General features: G+C 43.7%; 3 protein-coding genes across 3 annotated transcripts in view; 2 read left to right on the forward strand and 1 right to left on the reverse strand.

Moving 5' to 3' along the window:
* prr36a (proline rich 36a) overlaps nucleotides 1-6,406 on the forward strand; it is a 32,264-nt gene extending 25,858 nt beyond the window's left edge. Inside the window, exon 6 of the mRNA XM_070856228.1 lies at nucleotides 1,846-6,406. Within this exon, the coding sequence (XP_070712329.1) occupies nucleotides 1,846-2,951 (1,106 nt within the window). The 3' untranslated portion in view covers nucleotides 2,952-6,406. The remainder of the gene's footprint in view (nucleotides 1-1,845) is intronic.
* Nucleotides 6,407-6,918: 512 nt separating this feature from the next.
* Nucleotides 6,919-9,750, reverse strand: c3h19orf67 (chromosome 3 C19orf67 homolog). Its single transcript, XM_070828435.1, has 7 exons — nucleotides 9,624-9,750; nucleotides 9,273-9,465; nucleotides 9,042-9,186; nucleotides 8,454-8,554; nucleotides 7,581-7,802; nucleotides 7,231-7,383; nucleotides 6,919-7,045 (listed from the first exon to the last, which is right to left on the reverse strand). Exons 1-7 carry the CDS (start codon nucleotides 9,748-9,750, stop codon nucleotides 6,919-6,921), a joined length of 1,068 nt encoding a protein of 355 aa, XP_070684536.1.
* A 2,234-nt stretch (nucleotides 9,751-11,984) lies between these two features.
* Nucleotides 11,985-20,617, forward strand: part of pkn1a (protein kinase N1a) — a 45,871-nt gene continuing 37,238 nt past the window's right edge. Inside the window, exon 1 of the mRNA XM_070856375.1 lies at nucleotides 11,985-12,854. Coding sequence (XP_070712476.1) covers nucleotides 12,834-12,854 — 21 coding nt within the window. The 5' untranslated portion in view covers nucleotides 11,985-12,833. The remainder of the gene's footprint in view (nucleotides 12,855-20,617) is intronic.

The raw sequence follows: 20,617 nt of genomic DNA on the forward strand, positions 1-20,617 counted from the left end.
GTCTGGGTTTTGTTTTCTGTTTTATTTAACACAGAATAATGTGGTTGCCTTGAACTGGCATGGATTTGACTTGTCTGTTTACAGCTCTTAAAGAGGGAAAACAAGAAAATGAAGCCTAACAAAAGAAATGTGGAATGAACTGTTTAACATATTTCCATGTGTATTTATCCTGATAATTTTTACTGAACGAAGCTGATAACTGAAAACGAGTTTTGATTGTTTATTCCTGTTTTGATTTTTCTCGCTCTCCTACCTTTACGATACAGGCAATCTTCCTTATCCCCAATCACTCCTCCTCTCTTCTTGCACTTTAAATTGTACTGCAGCTTTTCTTGTGTTAATCCATCTTTTGGAGTAATGAACCTTAAAACTTTAAATAAAGATTAGATTTTTACCATGATGTACTCTCACTGTACAGTTTTATTGAAATGGGAGTGGAGTGTAAGGCATGCTTATAGTCTGTGTGCGAGACAAGTCCTCCAACAGCACTAGCATTCATTTCAAGGTCTTCCAAACTTCCAGTTTTACCAGCAGCTCTACACATGTCGTTATCTTAGACACTTCCGCTCAGTCAGCCATGTAGCATGCAGACTATCATTGCTGTGCTCTTACATACACTCACACAGACGTTCATAAATAAGTTCTGGCCTGTCCTCTTAAAAACTGGACACGAACAGTGGGACTCATGCCCTACCTCCAAAGACTTCACTGGTCTGAAAACCACGTCGCAGGAATGGATTTGCCTCGAGTGGATCATCTACACATCCAGACCTTCTTTGACGTGGATCAGACTTCGGCGTCTCAACCAGCAAAGCGGTCTGACGTCTCATCGTCCAGCCTGAAGAACCCAACCCTGCTCGTTCTGCCGCTACTTTAATTTCACTCCAGTCCACTGTGGGTGTGTCTCTGTTTTAGCTCCTTTCTACTGCCTTTTTTCAGCATTCTTGCTGCACTGTTCTACAGCACTGTATTAATATTAACTTGTGCTTATGCATGTCACTGTTGCACAATGACTCGACTTTTTACTTTTGGATTGGTTTTGTGCAGGGTCAGCCGGATAGCTTGGCTCTAGAACTCTATGTACTTATGTTGGAGTTATGTCTTATAGCTTCCTTCTAAAGCCAAGCTATTATTTGAGTCTTCTTGTGATGCTGGATGTCTATGAATGCATGTAGAGCTTTTGCATGTATCACTGGTTGACTAACTATAAACTCCATTCACGGGTGATGACTGTTTTTAAGCTCGCAATAAGCTTTTCTGTGGTTTATATCTCACCATAGTTGATAGTGATTGCATATACAGGAAGTTGGCTGCTTTTTTTTTTTTTTGCACATAAATGTCTTTTTTTTCTGGGTATCATTTTTCTTAAAGGTTACATTAAGTGGGGGAAAAAATCACAACGTATGCACATTTGCTCTCTGCATAAATTTCCCCTACCCTTGCCCCACAACCACCCCCAGTCACCTCACCTTGGGTCACTATTTTCTGGTGTATTCACTGTTTTTTACACAAATACTGTGCCTCCACCCCTCTGAATACTTAGCAAGCTGTATCTGTCACTGCTGCACAGCTTTCAAACAATGTCCCACTGTCACTTGTTCAAAGTACAAAAGTACAAATGATTGTCGGTCAGTTAGAGTTAGGATACTGGCAGACGTTTGGGCTTGGCTTCACAATGCTTCCACTGTCCCTTCAGCAAGTATGAGCCTCTGAAGGCCACCCCCTTCCCTCTACACCCTTCTGCTTGTCACTCACACTGCACTGCTGTCACTATCCTGCTGCCTGTGACCTGTTTTATAACATCACGCTACTGTAATCTTCCTTCCCGCTTCCTCTCACACACAGGCTTCACTGCGCTACCGCAACCTCACCGCCGCGATCACGCAGCGTACCCCAGAACCTACTGTGACATCGTCAAACCTCAAGTCGACGTGGTCAACCCGCCGAAGCTGACCTGTGCTGACCTCCCCCCCAGGAGCCTTGGGCAGCAGGCGCTGAGCCCCCAGCTCCGCAGGCTGGAGCAACACCAGAGACAGCTGCTGGAGCTGCAGCAACGTAGGGAGCAACAGAACCGGCCGCTGGAGGAGGCGGAGCAGGAGAGGAAGAGGAGGGAGGAAGAGGAGCAGAGGAAGAAGAAAGAGGAAGCTGAAGAAGAAATTAAGAGGAATAAACAGGTGGAGAGGGTGATGCAAGAGCAAGTGGAGGAGACAAAGAAAGAAGAGGAAAATTTAAAGGAGGAAGAGGTTAAGCAGAGGAGAGACCTCGAGCTGCAACTGCAGCAGCAGCAACAGGAACTGAAGCAAAGGCAGCAAATCATGCAGTGGCAACAAGAGCTGCAGCAGTCCAATAAAGGTCAGACAGTGCTGCTGTCCCCGTCCTCCGGCCTCTGCACCATCTATGAAGCCTTGGAGAATAGTGATGAAGACGAGGATGAAGGTGAGGAGGAGGGAATAAAGGAGCTCAAACCCACTAAAGAGAAGAGGGAGTGCAGACGAGCCATGTCAAACCAAGAGATGGACGACGAGCTGACATCAGATAAAAACGATAAAGACTCTTCACCGTCCATTGAGACCCTTCCTCCTCTCCCAGGTTCCCCCGAGACACCCAGCAACCCCTCCCAGGACGGAGACAGCTCCTCCCCCTGCCCACCTGAGTCTCCAGAGCGGCCTCCACCCCTGGACCTGGACTGGGGGAAGAAGGTGGACATAGTCCAGCAGCTGATCAATCAGACCCTGCTGCTGAACAGAGATGGCTGCTCCTCCCTGCTGCTGCTGCCAGGGGGGGCAGGAGGCACACTGAGCCCCCTGGAGAGCAGCCTGTGGCCCAGTCTGCTGCCTCCACTCACGCCTCCATCTGCCACCGTCACATCTGTCAGCAGTTTCTCCCCAGAGGCCACTGGGAGCTCCCCACAGGGAGAGTGGACAGTGGTAGAGCTGGAGACACATCACTGAGGGACGTGAGTGTGTGTGTGTGTGTGATTTCACTCACACACTAGGAATAACACATCTGGAGAACTGCTAAACATTAAAAACACATACAGGGAAGATAAAACAAGTGCTGACTATTTACACACACACACACACACACAGAACCAGACAACAAACAGGGTGATATACACGTTATACACAATTAAGCAAATTTAAAATAACAGTAAATATTTGAGCTGGGCAATGTGAGGGGGGGAAAAAACACAAGAAACTGTTGGAAACTGTCATTCAGTATCTCAGAAAAACAAAAGAAATGAGTAATGTACCACAGCTCACAACATGTAATTTAAAAAAAAAAAAAAGACGACCCCATGATAGGATCACAAAAATGGATAGATGATACTTATATACTGCCCGGCCCTCTAGGTAGACTCATAAACTTATGGTGCTGTACATCAGTGGTTCCCAACCAGCAAGGAGTCGCACAATAAATGTGAAGGGTTGTAAGATTAGTAACAAGACAGAAGAGCTTAAAAAAAAAAAACATTTCTACTTTTTTTTTTTCTTCGTACTACTGAATTCTTTAAAACTACTGAATAAATGTACCTGTTAGCGCTTTACAGTACTCGGATGCAGCAGTCTGAGAAGGAACAGTGACGGCCTGTAGTCAGTTGTAACCTGTGATGTGGTTCGCAAATAGACAGAGCTTTGTTTTTAAGATGGCATAAGATTAAAAGAAAAAGGTTGGGAGGGATGGGGAGTTCTAACTGTACTGTAAAAGCAAGCACAAACAACAGATACCAGGGCTTGGTGGTGCTGCAGTTCAACTATTGGCTGTTTCTCCAAGCACGGATCCTGTTTATTGATGCAAAAAAAAAAAAAAAGAGGGAAAAAAAACTTTATTTCTCTGAATTAAGACTCTCAGGTAGTACTTGTCCCCTCCAAACACAGTGGTCAAGATTTAGGACATACAAAGTGGGGGTGGATTAAGGTCGTGGCTGCAGCTAGGTCAGTGAAGCAGGATGGTTTTAATTTGGACTAAGAGCAGGACAGGGATTTTAGAAATGCTAAGGTCAGGAGTCCAAGTTCTACCCATATATTTTCATTACCGTATCCAAATAGCAAGTGTCAAGTATTTAGTCATGTTGGCTTGTTAACTGTCAAAGTATACTGAATGTACTGTAAACGTATTGGAGTCAGCCTGTACAACATGCATTTTTATTGCAGAATCTAAAGTACCACCAGGTTGTTAAAACTCCCAAAAACAGAACGACCAAGGACATGATATCGTCAGTGGTTGCTATGACGCTGCCTGAGAGTCTCTACTCGGGGCAACAAAGTCTCTGGTGCTGCCAGTGAAGAACCTGAAATTCAAAGTGGACAAACACAACACGACACCGTGCTGAAACTCAGCACCTCTCACGCTGATATCCTACACCACTGCAAACACTCACCCACAATACCACCACACGATCAGTGACAGAATCCCATGATGCATCACTACTACTGGCCAACAGGGTTGGAACCAGACACTTTTTTTCTTTATGCCAAATCTCTGTGCCATGGGTGGCCACGCCCACTCACACACTGCCGTTGCCAAATGGTCTCTACCGATCAAAGGTAAACTGACTGTTTTGGTCATGTTGTGTTCCTCACCTGTAGCCCCTTAAATGGAAGCCATGACTGTTTCTACATACTGACACACACGTCTTTATCACCTTATTTTGACAAGACGATACACTGGAGATTTCCTGCTACTGAATAGTGATCAGACAACATGATTCCCACATTTCATCAAAGTAAAGTCTTCTAATTTCAATCAATTCAAACATCTCGATCATGGAGGCCTACAGAGACGCTGTGGCTGACTAATTTGTTTGCAAAGTGGGGGTCAAAGAAATGCATTGATTAGAGATGAGGAGGACCGCTGTTATTTTGAGCCTTGTTACATGATCTCACAGTCCCTTACCAAAGGACAGTGCGACATGTAAACCTGTCCCTGTGAAACACTGGAGACAGCTACTGATGAGGTTGTAGCTGCAGGCAAATAATCGTGTTGAGAGATTTGATTTGTTCATGATTAAACAAATCTGTTGTACAGCCCTGTAGGAATCTTCCTTAGGTCCTCATGCTCACATTGTTAGATGGTATTTCAGCCACAGAATGCAGACAGATGATAGCAGGCTCTTACTGAAGTCGCTCTACACTGGTCCAGTTCACAGATTTTTACTTTAGAAGACATTAAAGTAACTCTGGGTTTTAGCCGATACTTCTGTGAAGGTCAAGAGTCACTTTGATTATTACAATTATTATAAGGGAGAGTGCTGGGAAGGTGTAATGTCTGAGTTTTAACTAGTGTTGTTGAAACTGTGCTGAGTTATGGTGTGACAGTGGTTGTAAATGTTCATATCTGTGCTGTGTGTTCATGTTGGTCTGCTGTCTGAACACTGTGTGTGTTTGTCTGTCCGTCACGTTGAGTTTGACTGTAATGTCGCAAGCTTAAAGATAGAAATTCAGTAGTTTTCTGACTGTAAATCTTCCTGTTTAAATCTAACTGGAGGGCACAGAAATCATTAATTTCCACTCATGTCCATTTGAATAGCTTTTTTGTTGCTTTAGTGTCAAATGGCAGGAAGGCTGGATGACGCTTAACAGTAGTTTCACACTGAGGAGATCCAGAGCTTTAACATGAATTGACTTTTAAGAGATTTTCACCTTTTCTTCATCCTTGTTCACTCCAGCAAAGATAATGGCCTCCACGCCATCCGCCGCTGCTTTGTCTTACCAGAGCCTTTGTGTAGCAGCTGAGAAGCAAGCAGGTGTTTACACTTCTGTATGTTTGCATTCCCGTGTCTCCAGGCAGGACACGTGATGCTCACAAAGCTGGACTTTTTAAATGTGCTTTCTTCGACGTGTCTGCGTAGTGTTTTTGTAAGCAATTTCTGTGTTCACTGTTTCAAAAGACTGCTCACTGTAATGAAGGGAAACTCTACTTTTGTACTTTAGAGATTTAGAGAAGTATAGTAGCCCCTCTAAGAGTCATATATAGATTTTTATTCAATAGGAAATGAAGGACATTGGTTGTAAATGGTAGATTTTATTATTTGCTGTAAGTGAATTGCCTTTATTCTTTTTCTAATTATTCTTTCTGTCTAGTTAACAGAACTGATGAGTTGAACAAGGTCAAACTGAACACAGCATACTGAACTATGAGTGAACGATTTTCATTTCTTACTCTCACATTTTGGATATTTATTGAAAGTGAAGTGAGTGAGTGAACAAATTTGAATGGCTTGATGAACCCGATTAAATGAAGTAAATGGGCGCTCTCGGTTGTGGAGCCCAAATCACGGCAGCTTGTTTTAATATGTAAAGTTTTCCTTGTTTTATTTGGACTTTCTGAAAGACAGAAATCTGTGATTGTGTGTAATTATTTCAATGGAATGTTTCATGTAAATAAAATGATGTTTTTTTTTAAAGCGATGCTCCTGGAGTTCTTCACAGCACAACAGAAAACTCTTAAAAATGTATCAACTGGTGTAGAAAAATTTAAAACTTCACAAAATACTAACTCTTATAAAATCTTTCAAATGTACAACATCAACACACAGAACAGAATAAAGTGATAAAATGTTCTGCAAACATCAAACAGACTTCTCACAGCACGACTATGCTGATAAAACTTTTGAAACCAACACTAGTCTCAGCATATCATGACAACTGGAGCCTCTTCAGCTTTAAATATGGAAAATCCAACAGGCCCTGAATGCATCAAGTCACTCTGGCTCAAAGTGTCATATTTTACCTTAAGAGTCTCACTGAACTCAACCTGTCACACATATTTGCTCATTAAGAGGTTTGAGGATTTATCTGCTCTGCCCTGTCTGATCTAAATTGGCAGAGTCACTTTCCACACGCTGTGTATTGCAGAGACAGATGCCACTTGTGCACTAATCCACACACACACACACACACTCGTAAGGGCCCAGCGTCAGTCCGTCGTGCAGTGTGACAGCAGCTGCTGCAGCAGGTAGTCTGTAGCGCTGCAGGCAGACGGCTCGTTGCTGCCCAGAAACAGCAGCCTGTGATAGGTGGCCTGAGGAACCTCGCACGTGATCCTGAAACAAATGGGAGCACACACGACCTAAGAAAACCGCTGCTTTACTTTACAGATGTTTTACACTTTTAACATGTCGCAGAATTGACTGTTTAATGTGAGGAATGTCTTTCTTTAGCGAGATCTATCCTGAAAAATGTCTTCCAGTAGTCTTCCAGTAGAGGCGTCTACGGAGAAACTGCATACCAGTCGTCGATGTCCTCTGTGCTGGGGTCAGGGTTCACCTGCACCCACTGACCGATGGACCACATCCTCATCATGTCGCAGTCAGAGACGCCTTGGCTATCCTCGACAGCCTCTGCGTCTGTGTTGAGAATATCCTCACAGCACAGGAAGTAACTGACAGAGACATTGGGATGTCGGTAATAGAGATTAATAACTCAATAAGTGATCCTGTAAAATGGACGGGTCATATCAGAGGAACAGCAGGGAGCCAGAGGATGAAAAATGTTATTTTCCATTTCATCTACTCTCAAAACTGTAGAAACGGTGAAAGTAAAATAGAAACAGAAGGTGGAGAAATCATCCAGACTTACTACTCTGTGTCTGCCTCCCCCTCCCCACTCCCTCTGCCCTGCTCTTCATCCGTCTGCTGCTGCTGCTGCTGCTCGTCATCCCTGACTCTCTCCACGTTCCAGCGCATGCGCTTGTGCAGGCCGGTGTCGACCCGGGCCAGGTACGGCGTCGGCTTACAGTACAGGAAAACGGTCAGCCTCAGTCGACCCAGCTGAGTCTGGCCGATGCAGAAGTGAGAAAGACTAGGGACGTAAACGGGAGAGACGGAGCGTGAGAGGACACGACAGAGGACTGTCAGAGCGGCAGCGGGCTCAGGATTCAGCTGCTAGAGAAGAACCAAAACCAAACAGGAAATACCAATATATACGGGGGAAAAGGCCATATTGATTTCATTTATTGTGTTTTTAATGTGGCCGCTGCAAAGCCTCAAAATGATGACGGGCTTGTGCAGCTACACTTGGTTTACAGCACACTGAAGCCTCGACGGTGTGACTCACAGCGTGTGTTTCCTCTGCTACGACCTTCTCTGATCGATCAAAGCTTTTACTGTAACCTTAGTCGGGACTGAAGCTAGCAAACATGACAACTGTGCTGTGATGCACCTCAAGAGCATTCACAAAGCTGCGTAAGGCAGAGACAGACAGACAGACACCTGGCAAAAAGCTACAACAACAAACTGGCGTGAAGTTCCCCCTCTAGAAAAAGAGGAATGCTTTTAATGGAGAAAAGTGGATCATTTCATTCATTTACATGAAGCAGAACGTAGCACGAGTAGATTAGCAGTTTCAACATGAGATAAATGAATGTAGAAATGTATGTCTGAGTGCACTACCAAGACTTTTTGTTCGGTTATGTTGTGTTATTGTTATTAGTAGAAATGTGTGTGTGTGTACTTGTTAGGCTCTGTCTCGTCCAAACAGAGGAGGCTGTAGCTGGCGTAGGTCAGCACCAGCTGCTCCAACCTGTCACACAGCTGCTGAGAGAGGTCCAACAGCTGCAGGCGCTGCAAACACACACACACCCACACACAAAGAGCAGAACTTTAAAATCACCTTATGGCTGTTTTAAACTATGATATCCTCATAGAGTGAACACAAATGTCCTTCTCATTTAGTAACAGGTGCAGAACCCCTGTGTTACTACAGCTGGGACTATACTAACAGGCACGATTAGTATTTCCTGTAGTTTGAATCCGAGTATCAAAACAAACAACAAATCCAGACAAGTGTCAATATTTGAGAGCAGCTGAACATGTTTTCTTTTTTTTTTGCAATCCAAGTCCACTGGCTCGTAAAAACACAGACACAATAAGTCAGAGTACAACAGTCACGTGCAAGATACATAAAGAGCCTCATGAGGACACATTTTTCAGTAGAAAGTAGTTCCAATGTTAGTTAAGAACCCCGACTGTCAACATGGTTACATATCGAGTAATTTGAGTGAACCAGTCCTTTAAAAAAAAACAAAAAAAACACCTTTACCCTCATGTAGATGTCTAAGGGCAGAGGGGTGTACTGGGATATGAAGTTCCTGGTTGCAGCTTCCAGGTGGTTAAAGAAAGGCTGACAGGTGTACAGGAAACTTGGCACTGCAGCAGCCAGAGCTTCACTCTCAAGATGATCCTGTCTGCAAAACACAAAACACAAAACACAGAAAGAATCACAAAACAACAGAAACACCCAGGTAACATTGGCGTATAATGACGAGCCTACTCATTGACAAGGCAGTCGTGTAGGTCATCTGCTTTGCTCATGAGGAACTGGAGCTGCAGCTGCAGGGACTGGAGGCTCTCCTCCATGTGTCTGAGCTCCAGGCAGCTGCAGGCCTCACAGTCACTGCTGCAGGTGACATGACCACCACAGGGTGGCGCCAGAGCGACGTCCGCCAACAGCGAGAGCGACTCCTCTGCATCAAAGACACAAATGAATGCACATCACAACAATTATCTCAAACGCTGTAACCTCAAATGTGGGTTCATTAGCAGTGACTGAGTGGTTATATTGAGTGGTACAAGTTAAAGTGAGACATCCATGTTTTAATGGCATGCTTGGGATCTATTTGACCTCCTTGTCCAGCGTTTTGGGGACTCGCCGTGCAGAGTGACTCCTCCTTGGTCATGTCCTCCTCCTGTAGGACCTCATGCTGAGCCGATGCAGAGTTTGAGGTGAGCTGAACTTCAACATCTGCCATACTCTCTGCTGTGGATGACTTGGTATTTTTTTTTAAAGGAAAGCTGCTGAAAATAAGGCGCAACATGAACATGAACAGCATGGCCTGTCAACTGGTAACTTGTGCTAAAGAGCTAGCTAATTAGCTTTCACTAGCGCGATGCTAACAACGTAAGAAAGTTTTATCTCAGAAATAACCTGAAATAAAGAATGTTTAACGAGTAAGCTACTTGGGTATTCGGCCGAATCGATCTACAAGTAAATAGAAAATCTGCTCACGCTGCAGTCTGGTCATTAAAGCAGGTTTAATAAAATATGAGCAAACTTTTGTGTTTGCTAACCTGGCTGAGCTAACAGCTAGCGTGCCTCCATCGTCAAGGCGCCCTCTGGCTGAAAGGTGTGAAAGGTCAAAGGTCACTGCGGCTCCGCCACAAACAGCAAAACTTTATAAAAAATATGTTTTTACTTTTCATTTTTGCTCTTGTTTGTGCTTCAGTGCTAAACAAGTAGATGGAGCTAAAGGTTTTTTTCTTCTTTTTTTTTAGAGTTGACATGATTAGTTTGTTGAGCTGAATTCTTAGAAAAATAATTAATTGTCTTATGGGCTGCTGATTAGACAAAATGGGCTATTTGGAAATACCTTAATACAAGTCAGTGTATCAAATACATTTGCCACATGCATTTGCTCCCGGTTTAACATTTTTGGGCTATTTCCCACAAACGCAGTTGTACCTATTAAGTAAAACCTCTAAAATGTTAACACACTGGGCCATTTAAACTTCCATAACTAACATTTGTTTTGTTGAGAAATATTACAGCAGTTTATTAAGACGCAGGATATCTGATTTTGTTTACTTCAAATTTGCTTGCCTGAAATAAACATCTGAATGTGACACCATTTAGGAAGAATATAAAAGTTATGACCAGAAAACTTTCAGCAGCCCTGTGTGTTAAAATACAAATTTTAACACATCTCATCCTGTCCCATATATACATATATATATACACACACACACACACACACACGATAGGTAGTGTGCGCTGGGCTCACTCTCTGGTCCTCTCTGCCGGCTGATTTTCATGATGCAAACCAGTTATGCAAATGTTGTCAACTTCTCTATCAAATCTCCAAAACACACCCACTCACACATCCCTATCATCACCTGAGTTTCTCTCACACACCACCACACGCAAGCTTTGTAATAATACATGACAAACTGTTGCATGAGATCTACTTCAGTTGTGCTGTACATTACGTATATATACGTTATTGTATGTTACCTTACGTTACCATATATTACCGTAGAATACCGTACATTACCATTGATTACCATATGTTACCATAGAATACTGCACATCACCATACGTAATGGTAGAGATGTATAGGTATTATACATGTAACATTTGTACATATATTCTATGTGTTTATGTAGCATTAAGGGACTGCAGCTTAAATGTCATTGTGCAACCCTGTGTTTGTAAAATGACAAATAAATGACCTTGGGTCAGTGTGCAATAAAGAGACATTTCGTGAAATATCACGGACATAACCATCGAACATAATGAATGAACCATGTAGACTTATCTGCACTCCAGATTTGATGTTGTTCATACAAAGTGCACGCCACTTCTGTGATCTTTACCATTAACGTGTTATATTGTAGATTGTGGATTTGCATCTTACTGTTTGTAACGCTTGTGTTAATGTTCAGGATCTTTACCTCTAACCTGTTACACTTCTAGCATTGTGTACATTTGGTTTTTGTACATTACCGATCTTTTACCCATGTCGTGTTTGTTTATATTTGTGCTCTTTCGTAATAATTAACCCTGGGAAAAATAAAGTGCTATGTTATATTATCTGGCTACCTCCAAGTAACACTTTGAATACAGGGCTTTTACTTGCACTTCTTGTACACTGGTAGTACTTTTACTTCAGTACAGGCTCTGAAAACCCTTCCCTCGTGCCGGCTCTGTGGTCTTTAGTCAGTACTGTGGTGTTGCTGACAGACTGACAGACAGACAGACAGACAGGCTCAGGGTGTGTCTGTCCTCCATGTTGTTCTCATTAACATAATCAACAGTTGGCTCATTAGACGCCACAGTTGACAGCCTTAACTGCTGCAGGTCACATGACACATCCGGGCGCGCCCCCGCCGCCCAGCCGCTGGACCAATGAGCGGCCGGGCGGCATCGGTCGAGCGTCGTGAGCGCGCAGCGGCAGCAGCGGCAGCAGCAGCGGGTTTAGTGTATAAAGTGGTGTGTGTGTGTGTTTGTGAGTGAGTGAGAGTGTGTTGGTCTCTGTAAGTGAGTGAGCGTGTGTGTGTGCGCTCCTCTCCCGGCAGTCACCCGCTGTCTGACCGTGACGGGATGTGGTGACCTCACACACCCGGTGCACCGTGACCGAGGACGGTGTCTGTGTGCTCGCGCGGTCCTGACTCCAGCTAGCGGGAGACTTAATGGACTGATTAGCTTTCTTTTGTCCCTCGTGGCTGTGTGTGCGGCTCGTGAAGGACTGACAGGCGGCCGTGTGTGTGTGTGTGTGTGGCATGTGATAGAGAGAGCAGACCGAGGCGTGCAGCCGGGAAGAGGAGAGAGGGAAGAAAGGGTCTTTCTTTCATCGTCTGCGGTGTCTGTGGATGTGACTTCCCGGGCTCAGCAGGACATGACGGAGGAGCGCCGCCGGTGGATTTTACGGGGCTCTTGCTAGCTGTTGAATGGCAGGCGCTCAAAGAACAAGAAGAACAATGACCGCGGAGCTTGGTAGTTTTATTTCGACGCCGTTATGCACGTGTTTTTAAACGCCTGGACAGTGAACGCAGTTTTATTTGCTATCTTCGGTGTGAACACACTGAGGCGCACACGGAGGATCAATTCAGGCGCGGCCAGGCGAGCCAACAATGCGGATTAGCTCTTGACTGTTTGCCTTTGTGTCAATACAGACTGTTTGTATAAAGTTCAGACAACAGGGCAAATAGCCGGTCCCCCCTTTTCCCCCCCAAATATAATTTTATTTCTCTGTCGTGGGAAGGAGACGCTGCGTTGCCGTGAGGCGCACAGGTTGTCTGTGAGACTGTCTGTCTGACAACAGCACCAGGGACAACGATGGCCAACGACTCCATACAAGTAAGTTAATGAAGTTGACTTGTCTGTATCTGGGATCTTTGCTGGGCGTCAAACTCTTCCTCTTCATGTGAAACACTTCCCTCCTCAAATCGGCACCTGAAACCAGTTGCTCCCAACATTTTTTTTTGTGCTTGTGACCCCTTAGAATAAAGTGATATCTGCGGGTGTTCCCTCATCACATGGCCTCAGTTGTGAGCAGTCAGGCCAAAGAGGGATTTCTTTAGAAGCACTGAGTATTTCGTAAGAAAAGGCAACGCACTTTATATAACAATAGTCATCTTGTGAATCATCTTGTTATTTCTGGTCCTGACTCTTCGAGTTGGGAACCGGTGGGTTCAGCCACAGGTAGAACAAAAATCCATCAAGGAACAGGTTTGTATTAAAATGCAACTACAAAACTCCACTGCAGCGGTCGAGCACCGCCAGTGAGGAGGTTCAGACAACTTGAGGAAAGCATCAGCAGGACTGTCTGTTAATGCATTTCCTAATTTGTTTTGGGGGGCTTCGTGGAGGTTTACAGAGGACCTTTCGGTGGCCCTGGGCCCCCACTGTGAGGAGCCATCAACCACTCAGTTGAATTGGAAATGGATAGTTTGTCTTGTTAATAATGAATGATGGGACACTTGCTGGTTTTGGAGAGAGCTCCAGCAGTGCTCAGTCACCTTGGTGGTGTACTGGATTGTGTTTGCCATGATGTGTGTGTGTGTGTGTGTGTGGACAGAGATCAGGCAGGTATCTGGAGGCACAACAGTTGTGCGTGTTGTAATTCAACGCACATCACACACACCATTCCCTACTCCCATTTGGGATTATTTGTTCATGAAGCCATTAGCAGGCAGGGAGACTGCTTACTTTGCATCTTGCTTGGTATAGTTGAGCTAAAACGTCCACATTTTCCTGATGTAGCATGTAGGCCAGAGGTGAATTGATCTTCGCTTTGCTCTCACTGAGCTTAGAGTGACACTATCAAGTAAAGCATCTACGTGACATTTGTTTTGAAATTGTTACAGCAGAGAGTGTGAGGGGGGGGGAGGTGAGGAGGCAGATGAGCATCATGACATTCATACCACTGATCGTAGCGTGCCATTGTTCTAGCAGAGCTTGACACACTGACATTTAAGTCCGAGCAAGTGTCGTGTATCAGCTGACATGCAAGTATGGAGTTGCATACAGTTCAGAAATGCAGGTACTAGTTGTTATGCAGGTGAAGCAGGCGTATACACCTCACCTGTTTGCTCTGCAATCATACATTATTGTTTGCACTATAGGAACTCTAATGTCCTTCAGTTGAGAGGGAAGTGCAGGCAGTGAAATGCAACACAAGTTAGCTTCATATACGCTATAATTAGATGTGACCAAGTGAGGAACAGGCACACATGAAAATACAGTAGTGGGAATCAGTTTTAAGCTGACTAAGTGACGGGATTAAATGCTTACTAAAACACTTAACAGTCCACCTCTTCTTCCTCAACTGTTTGAGCCATATTTGGCCTTTTCCTCCATTGCATTTAATAATAGAAATAAAAAAAATAAAATGTAATGAGCAAGTTGTCCTGCTTATGGATTGATGTCAGTTTCTGTTTTGATTTTTGTGAGAATTCACGTTCTCACAGGATTTAGAGGAGCTTGCCTGGTGTCATAACTCTACCTGTTGCTCCGTTTGCTATTAATGATTCTCAGGGTTATAAATATCATTTTATAGCTGGTGGAAATCATTAATTGTGGTTGGTTTTTGTCAAGTATTTGTCCTCAGGGCTGTTCACAGTTTTAGTCCACGTCAACACTTGAGACCTGAAATAATTAGTCAACAGCAAATTCATCAGCATCCGTTTTGATATTTTACATTTTGATACATTTTTCTTATCTTAAATGTCTCTGTACACATGGGCAATATCTCTTCTGACTGTTCCCTTATCAGTTTCTTTTCTTCCTCCTTTAATTTGCCTCAGGAAGTCATGAATTGCAGCACGTGTCCACAGTAAAATGAGCCGCAGGCTGTGTTTAATTATGCCACTTAACTCCACCATGTTTGGCTGGGTTAGTTTGCCACTTCAAGCAGGTTTAATTCTAGCGTTTGTGCCATAATGTTCCCGGCTCCCCACTAAAGAGATGTAAAAATGCTTTAACCCTCGCTCAGTGTCAGAAAGCCTCATATGAGAAGCAACCAGGGTTGGAAAATTGGTGCCAAACAAATGCAGCTAAATTTAGCCACTCCTCATTATTTTGACTGCTCCAGTGACCAGTTTGGGAGATTTGAGTTGTGTGTTTGAATCAAACATGCAGTGAAGCTGGAGCTTGTTAATCATGTTAATCAAACATGAGGGCAGCTGATTTTGCTGCACCCCAAAATTAGTACTGATGTCCTAAAAAACGCCACAGGACTCTGATCATCAGCAGACAAACAACAGTACCAAGGAGCTTTAGAGCAGCTCTGGCATTTTTTGGCAAGTGGCATGTTCCCTCTTTTTGTTTTGGTCAAGCCCTCAAGGAAAGACGGAGATGGACAAAGCCTGAGTTCTTCCTTTGATCTGACGTAGGATGGAAAAGGAGAGAGGATGCTGTCAGTGGCTACTGGATGGAGAACTAGTATCCCACCACAATCTTTCGCACTTCGTCATCATACCACCACTGTTTTCCACTGTGTGTCTTTAAAGCATGAGTTAAGATGAAGCTGTGACACTTATGGGATGTGTTGTTTTAGCTTGGGAATCCATTTTAAGATGTGGAGTCTTACCCTGACTCAACAGTGAGGGTTGAGCCTCTATGTGGGTCTCCACATATGAAGACACATCGACATGTTTTTTTGTCCTGCTCTATAATTCACTTAGCGGGATGGTTTTCCTTTTTTACAGGTTTTAAGGACTACAGACCTAGATTAATGTTTTGAGTGTTGTCCTTTTATTTAAGCAAGCTAGGTATGGGTGGAGACTGTAGTAGGTGAATTGTGGTGCATTTTCTCACCCAGAGTTAACATGGGTGTGCTCAGGAACAAGCATAGTCTCTGATCCGTGACATTGTCAAGCTGAGACTGTAGAAACGAAGCAGCTCAGTGGGACTGTAACTGTAACGGAGATATTAATGTGGGTTTGTTTATGCTTTCTTTGAAGAGCACTCCCCCGATTTAGCACTGCACATTGATAACATTGTTGGTCTCATGACGGAAACACAAAAGACCACATATGAGGCTTTTCACATGTAGTAGTACTCCCCAAGACCTGTAAACAGACTTTGATGTATGAAATCGGTGGTGTTCCCCTTTAAAGTTTCCATTATTGTAAACATGAGGCAGGCAGTGGAGCTCTACACCCATCCCATGGCGCACCATTTGTTTGCCCCCCACAGGAAGAAGATATTAAACAGCCCCAATAGAAGTCTGAACCCAACTGCGTCACACTTCCTCATAAAGGTTAAGAGGGGAGACAAGAATGGAGGGGGGGGGGGGCAGCGAGGAGGAGGAGGGGGAGGTCGTCACTGTTCTGTACAGTATACTGAGGAATCTGTGGTGGTCGTTGCTTGTGTGGCATGTGTTGCATAGTGGGTGTTCACTGGAAAAGCCCAGACAACCGAGACACACTCCAGTGGTTTCACAAAATGTACTTCAGCACTAATGTTCATGTTCGTACTCCCTAACCTAGAGATCTAACAACTGACACAAATATCCAGAGTCAGACACTCCAGGGAATGCATAGGAGTCCTTCCCATAAGCCTTACCATGACGTAAGGAGACAGCTATGTGCACAAAGTAGGCTTCTTCTCAGCGCTGCCCTGTGGCCATGTAGGCAGCCAGAATCCACAATAATGCATCAAGGAACAGTTGAGCAACTGGAGGCTTAGAGAGAGAGAGAGCTGATATTCTCATTCATTTTTATGTCAGACCTCTCGGTTTACTAAAACAATGTGGTCTAACAGGACTACACGCTCCCTGTCGTGTGATTCGATCTCTCGCATGAATAATGCCATATTTAGTATTCTTGTAACACATGATCATAACCTCATATTGGCTCTGCTGACTGTATGCTTTATGATGCCTGGCCCTCAAGGAAACTGCAGCATTTAGAAAACAGTCACCAACACTTTGTACAATGGTTTCTTTTAAAATTGTATCAATGCCATCCACTTGTTTACCAGCACAGCTAGCTTTTGAAAACTAACGGCTAAGAGGCTGAAAAAAGTCAAGTAGGCATGCTCTCACTTAGCACTTATGACTGTGAATGGCAGCATGATTGGTTTTTTTTCAAAATATCTTTTTTTTTTTTTTAATGTCATGATTACCAAAAGAGCCTTTCCACATAACCAGTGCTATAGATGTAATCTTTGTTGCATCTCAATGTTGGACACAGTTGGGCCTCTGTCCTGCTCTGATGGGCCCTATTCAGTGTCTCCATATGGTGTCTACATTACAGTCAGTCGGGCAGCCATCATTTTCCAGTGCAAGTTTGTTTGTCATTTCACCTAGAAAATCATAGAGCTGAACTGATGTAGTTACTTCCAGACTAGGGTATAAAAATTAAAACATAAAAAAAAACTTCAAGTGTATGAGTGAAATTAAAGTGTTAAGTAACTACATTTAATTTTTAGTTTCCTATTTTTAATGAGACTGGAACAAAAATATTTAGAATCCCCTCACTGAGAAGTATATTTACCGTAATGGCAGATAATTCATACAGTCACCTGCAAAAAAATAACCACAAGGTCAAGGGTGGGCTTTCAGTTGCAACTTTTAAACTAGCATGTGTAAGAAGTCCTTTGACCTGCAACACTTTGACATATTCTTACCTTTTAAGTCGAAAGTATACATGAAAATTGATGCAAATTGAAGCCTAATATCCACTCTCTCTTAGCTCTATTTTTGGTCTCTATCTATTCCAAAGAGAAATATCTGGCTCTTTAGTAGCTAAATGCCTTCATTTGTACCCCCGCAAGTCGCTAACTGTGTCTGTCTGCTGTTTGGTGTTGAGCAGGTCATAGTCAGCAGGTTTTAAGAGCTTTTTTGAGGCAAACATCTGCCTGCTGCACAGGGCTGGGACAATACACTTATCTCCCTATTCGATACGATCCCGATACTTTGGTGCCAATTCGATATGCATTGACATGCACATCATGTCAGGCAGACTGTACTTTCAGCAGTAATATTGCTGTGCTGCATAGACAAGTGGAAAACGGTGAGTTAAAACACTCTATGAAGGCCAAGGGGAGCTGCAGGTTCAGGCAACTATTCTCTGTAAGAGTAACCTCCTTAATATTGTCATTTGATGATATGGTTATTATCAAAATATCAAGCACTTTAAAGCAACTTTAAAGTTCGTATTGGCCCAATCTTTTGCTGTGTGACTTTGCCTTTTGGAAAGCAGTGCTGTAGCTGCATCATTGCTGCTCTGATGGGAGCGGTTCAAATGTGGGGAAGGCTTTGCTCGGGCCCGAGGGTGGAGGGTAGAGGGAAAGGGAGGTCTAAAGGGCATTATGCTGATGATGAGGCTCTACAGCCGCAGCAGTACAATAGGTTGTATTGTCTGACACCAGCAGCCCAGATCACATTCAGTTCACTGTGAGTTCATTTTCCTCATCCTGGCTGGAGCATGGTTAAGTGACCACACCTTCACCAACCAACCAAGCCACCCAGCTGCCCACCCTTAGGCTGGGTGGTAAAGATATGCCAAGTGTGGGTAATGGTGCTTAAATCCTTTTTGTCAGTGGAGGATGGCTTTGAGCTTCTCGTTTCTACATGAGCAGTGAAATCTGCCATTTTAACCGTGTTTGTTCTTCAGAGTTGGCCCTAGCAGCTGCTCTCGGTCTTCATGGATTTTGCCCTGTTTTTTTAATCTCTCGTTCACATCTCGCCTTCCCTCTGTGCAAACAGCTCATAATTCTCATAGCAATGTACTCCTGCATTCCAGCTTGGGATGGACCCCTCCTCCCCCCTAGACACACACAGAGAGCAACACTGAGCTCATACACACTGTCATGACATCACCTATCAGCCTTGGCCAGTGAACCCCACCAGCTTTCTGTGAGAGCACTGGGAGGGCTGGAAAAAGTAGGAGTGGTCCAGAGGATGTGCAGGAGCAAGTAGGTCAGGGTGGGTCACTCCGTTTTCCGTCTTATGAGGCAGAAAAGATGGCAGATTCTGAGGTCGTGTCTTCACGGCTGCATTGGTACAAATTCAGTACAACTCCCATGTGTTAGTCTGTGAAGTTTCATTATTTAACAGCAGTAATTCCTCACGTTCCCTCTCACATGGGCTCTGGTGCAGTCCATGTCAACACCAGCAGCTCCTAACATGCCTTGACCCTTGACCCCTCCTCATTATGGCAGGGCCCCTGGGCCACATATATTGATCCCAGCTTCAGCGCTCAGAGCTGCCGTGCTGTTTAAATAGCCACTCAACTCGGCAAACTATCTCTGTAGCTGATGGACAATTGTTGCATACATTGACAGCTTAAAATGCATCTTGAAAAAGGCGGAAAGAGTGATTTTAAACCAAAGTTCTGTTAGTGTCCTAAATGAGAGAATTGGATAAACAGAGTGAAGAGAGAGGCTGGAAGAACTCATTTGTTGCTCTTCTAGTGAACTTCCCAGTTTAACCAGCAAATAAACACAATTGTTTAGTCTGCCTCAAAATACTGTGCATGGAAAACCCAACACTGAGCCGTCACATGCAAGGTGTTTTTTTAATATATATAAATAAACAGACACTATTATGTTGTAATCTCTGGGAAGGGTTCTCTCGTGGGGGAAGTATTCTCTTCCCCTAATAGGACATGATATTTGAGGGTGCATAAGTTGTCGCAATGCAGGACACGGCCAATAAACTGTTCCCCCTCCCTCCACTGAAGTTTACGGTGTTCTCATCTGTTTGCACACATTATGGTGATTCCAGCACAGCAATTTCCCTCACAGCAGGGGGTCGGCTGGTAAATAGTTCATGAACAAAGCAATATCGGCCAACTTAATGGGATAAACTAGACATGGTTCCCTGGAGCTCACACTGCAACGAGAAAGCACAAGTGCTAATATGTGTGTAAGCCTCATTAGGCAGTCAGGGGGATCCCTCCATATTCAAGGTTGGCTCATCAAATTATTTTATGTTGAGGATGATTTTACCCCCACATTTGAAACCAGTCAACTGCTGGTTTATTCTGCATGTGGTTGTTTCAGATGTTTAAGTAATGAAGCTTAACAGTTAATAAATCATAATTAAGGATTCACTGATTGTTATTCTGATCTAAAAAAAAAAACAAAAAAAAATGTACAGCCTTAAGACCCTTCTCATGTAGTTGGGAAAAGTTTATCTTGGAATTGAAATGCAGATTTTGCGGAAATACTGGTCCCTAAATGATATCCCAACCCTTCATTCCTGGGTTAAACCAAGCTTACTGTTAAATTTGCCACAGAAAGCCCCTGGTGCACTGATCAGGTTTGGCATGATTTGACATAAACATGTGGTCTGTTGTCTATAGAGTTAAAGGGTGTTCTACAGTTGTTTTCCTTTTTCTTTTTTAAATGTGCTATATAAATAAAGTGGATTGGATACAGTCTTGAGTGACTTCATGAGAAAAGACTGGTGGTGGAGTTTCCCTATGCCATGTCACAGGCTTCAAAGAGTTTTCTGTTAGTTTAAAAAATTCTGCAGCCTAACCATGTAGTGCGGTTAGTGTCAGGATGTGGTGGCATTAAGTTTTTTTCTTTTAATGTACGGTGACAAAATGACAAAGTGAAAAGGCATTGGTGCATATTATGCAGCACATGGTGGAAACAAGCTTGGT

This window comes from Pempheris klunzingeri, chromosome 3 (genome assembly GCF_042242105.1).
Source record: "Pempheris klunzingeri isolate RE-2024b chromosome 3, fPemKlu1.hap1, whole genome shotgun sequence".
Taxonomy (NCBI): Eukaryota; Metazoa; Chordata; class Actinopteri; order Acropomatiformes; family Pempheridae; genus Pempheris; species Pempheris klunzingeri.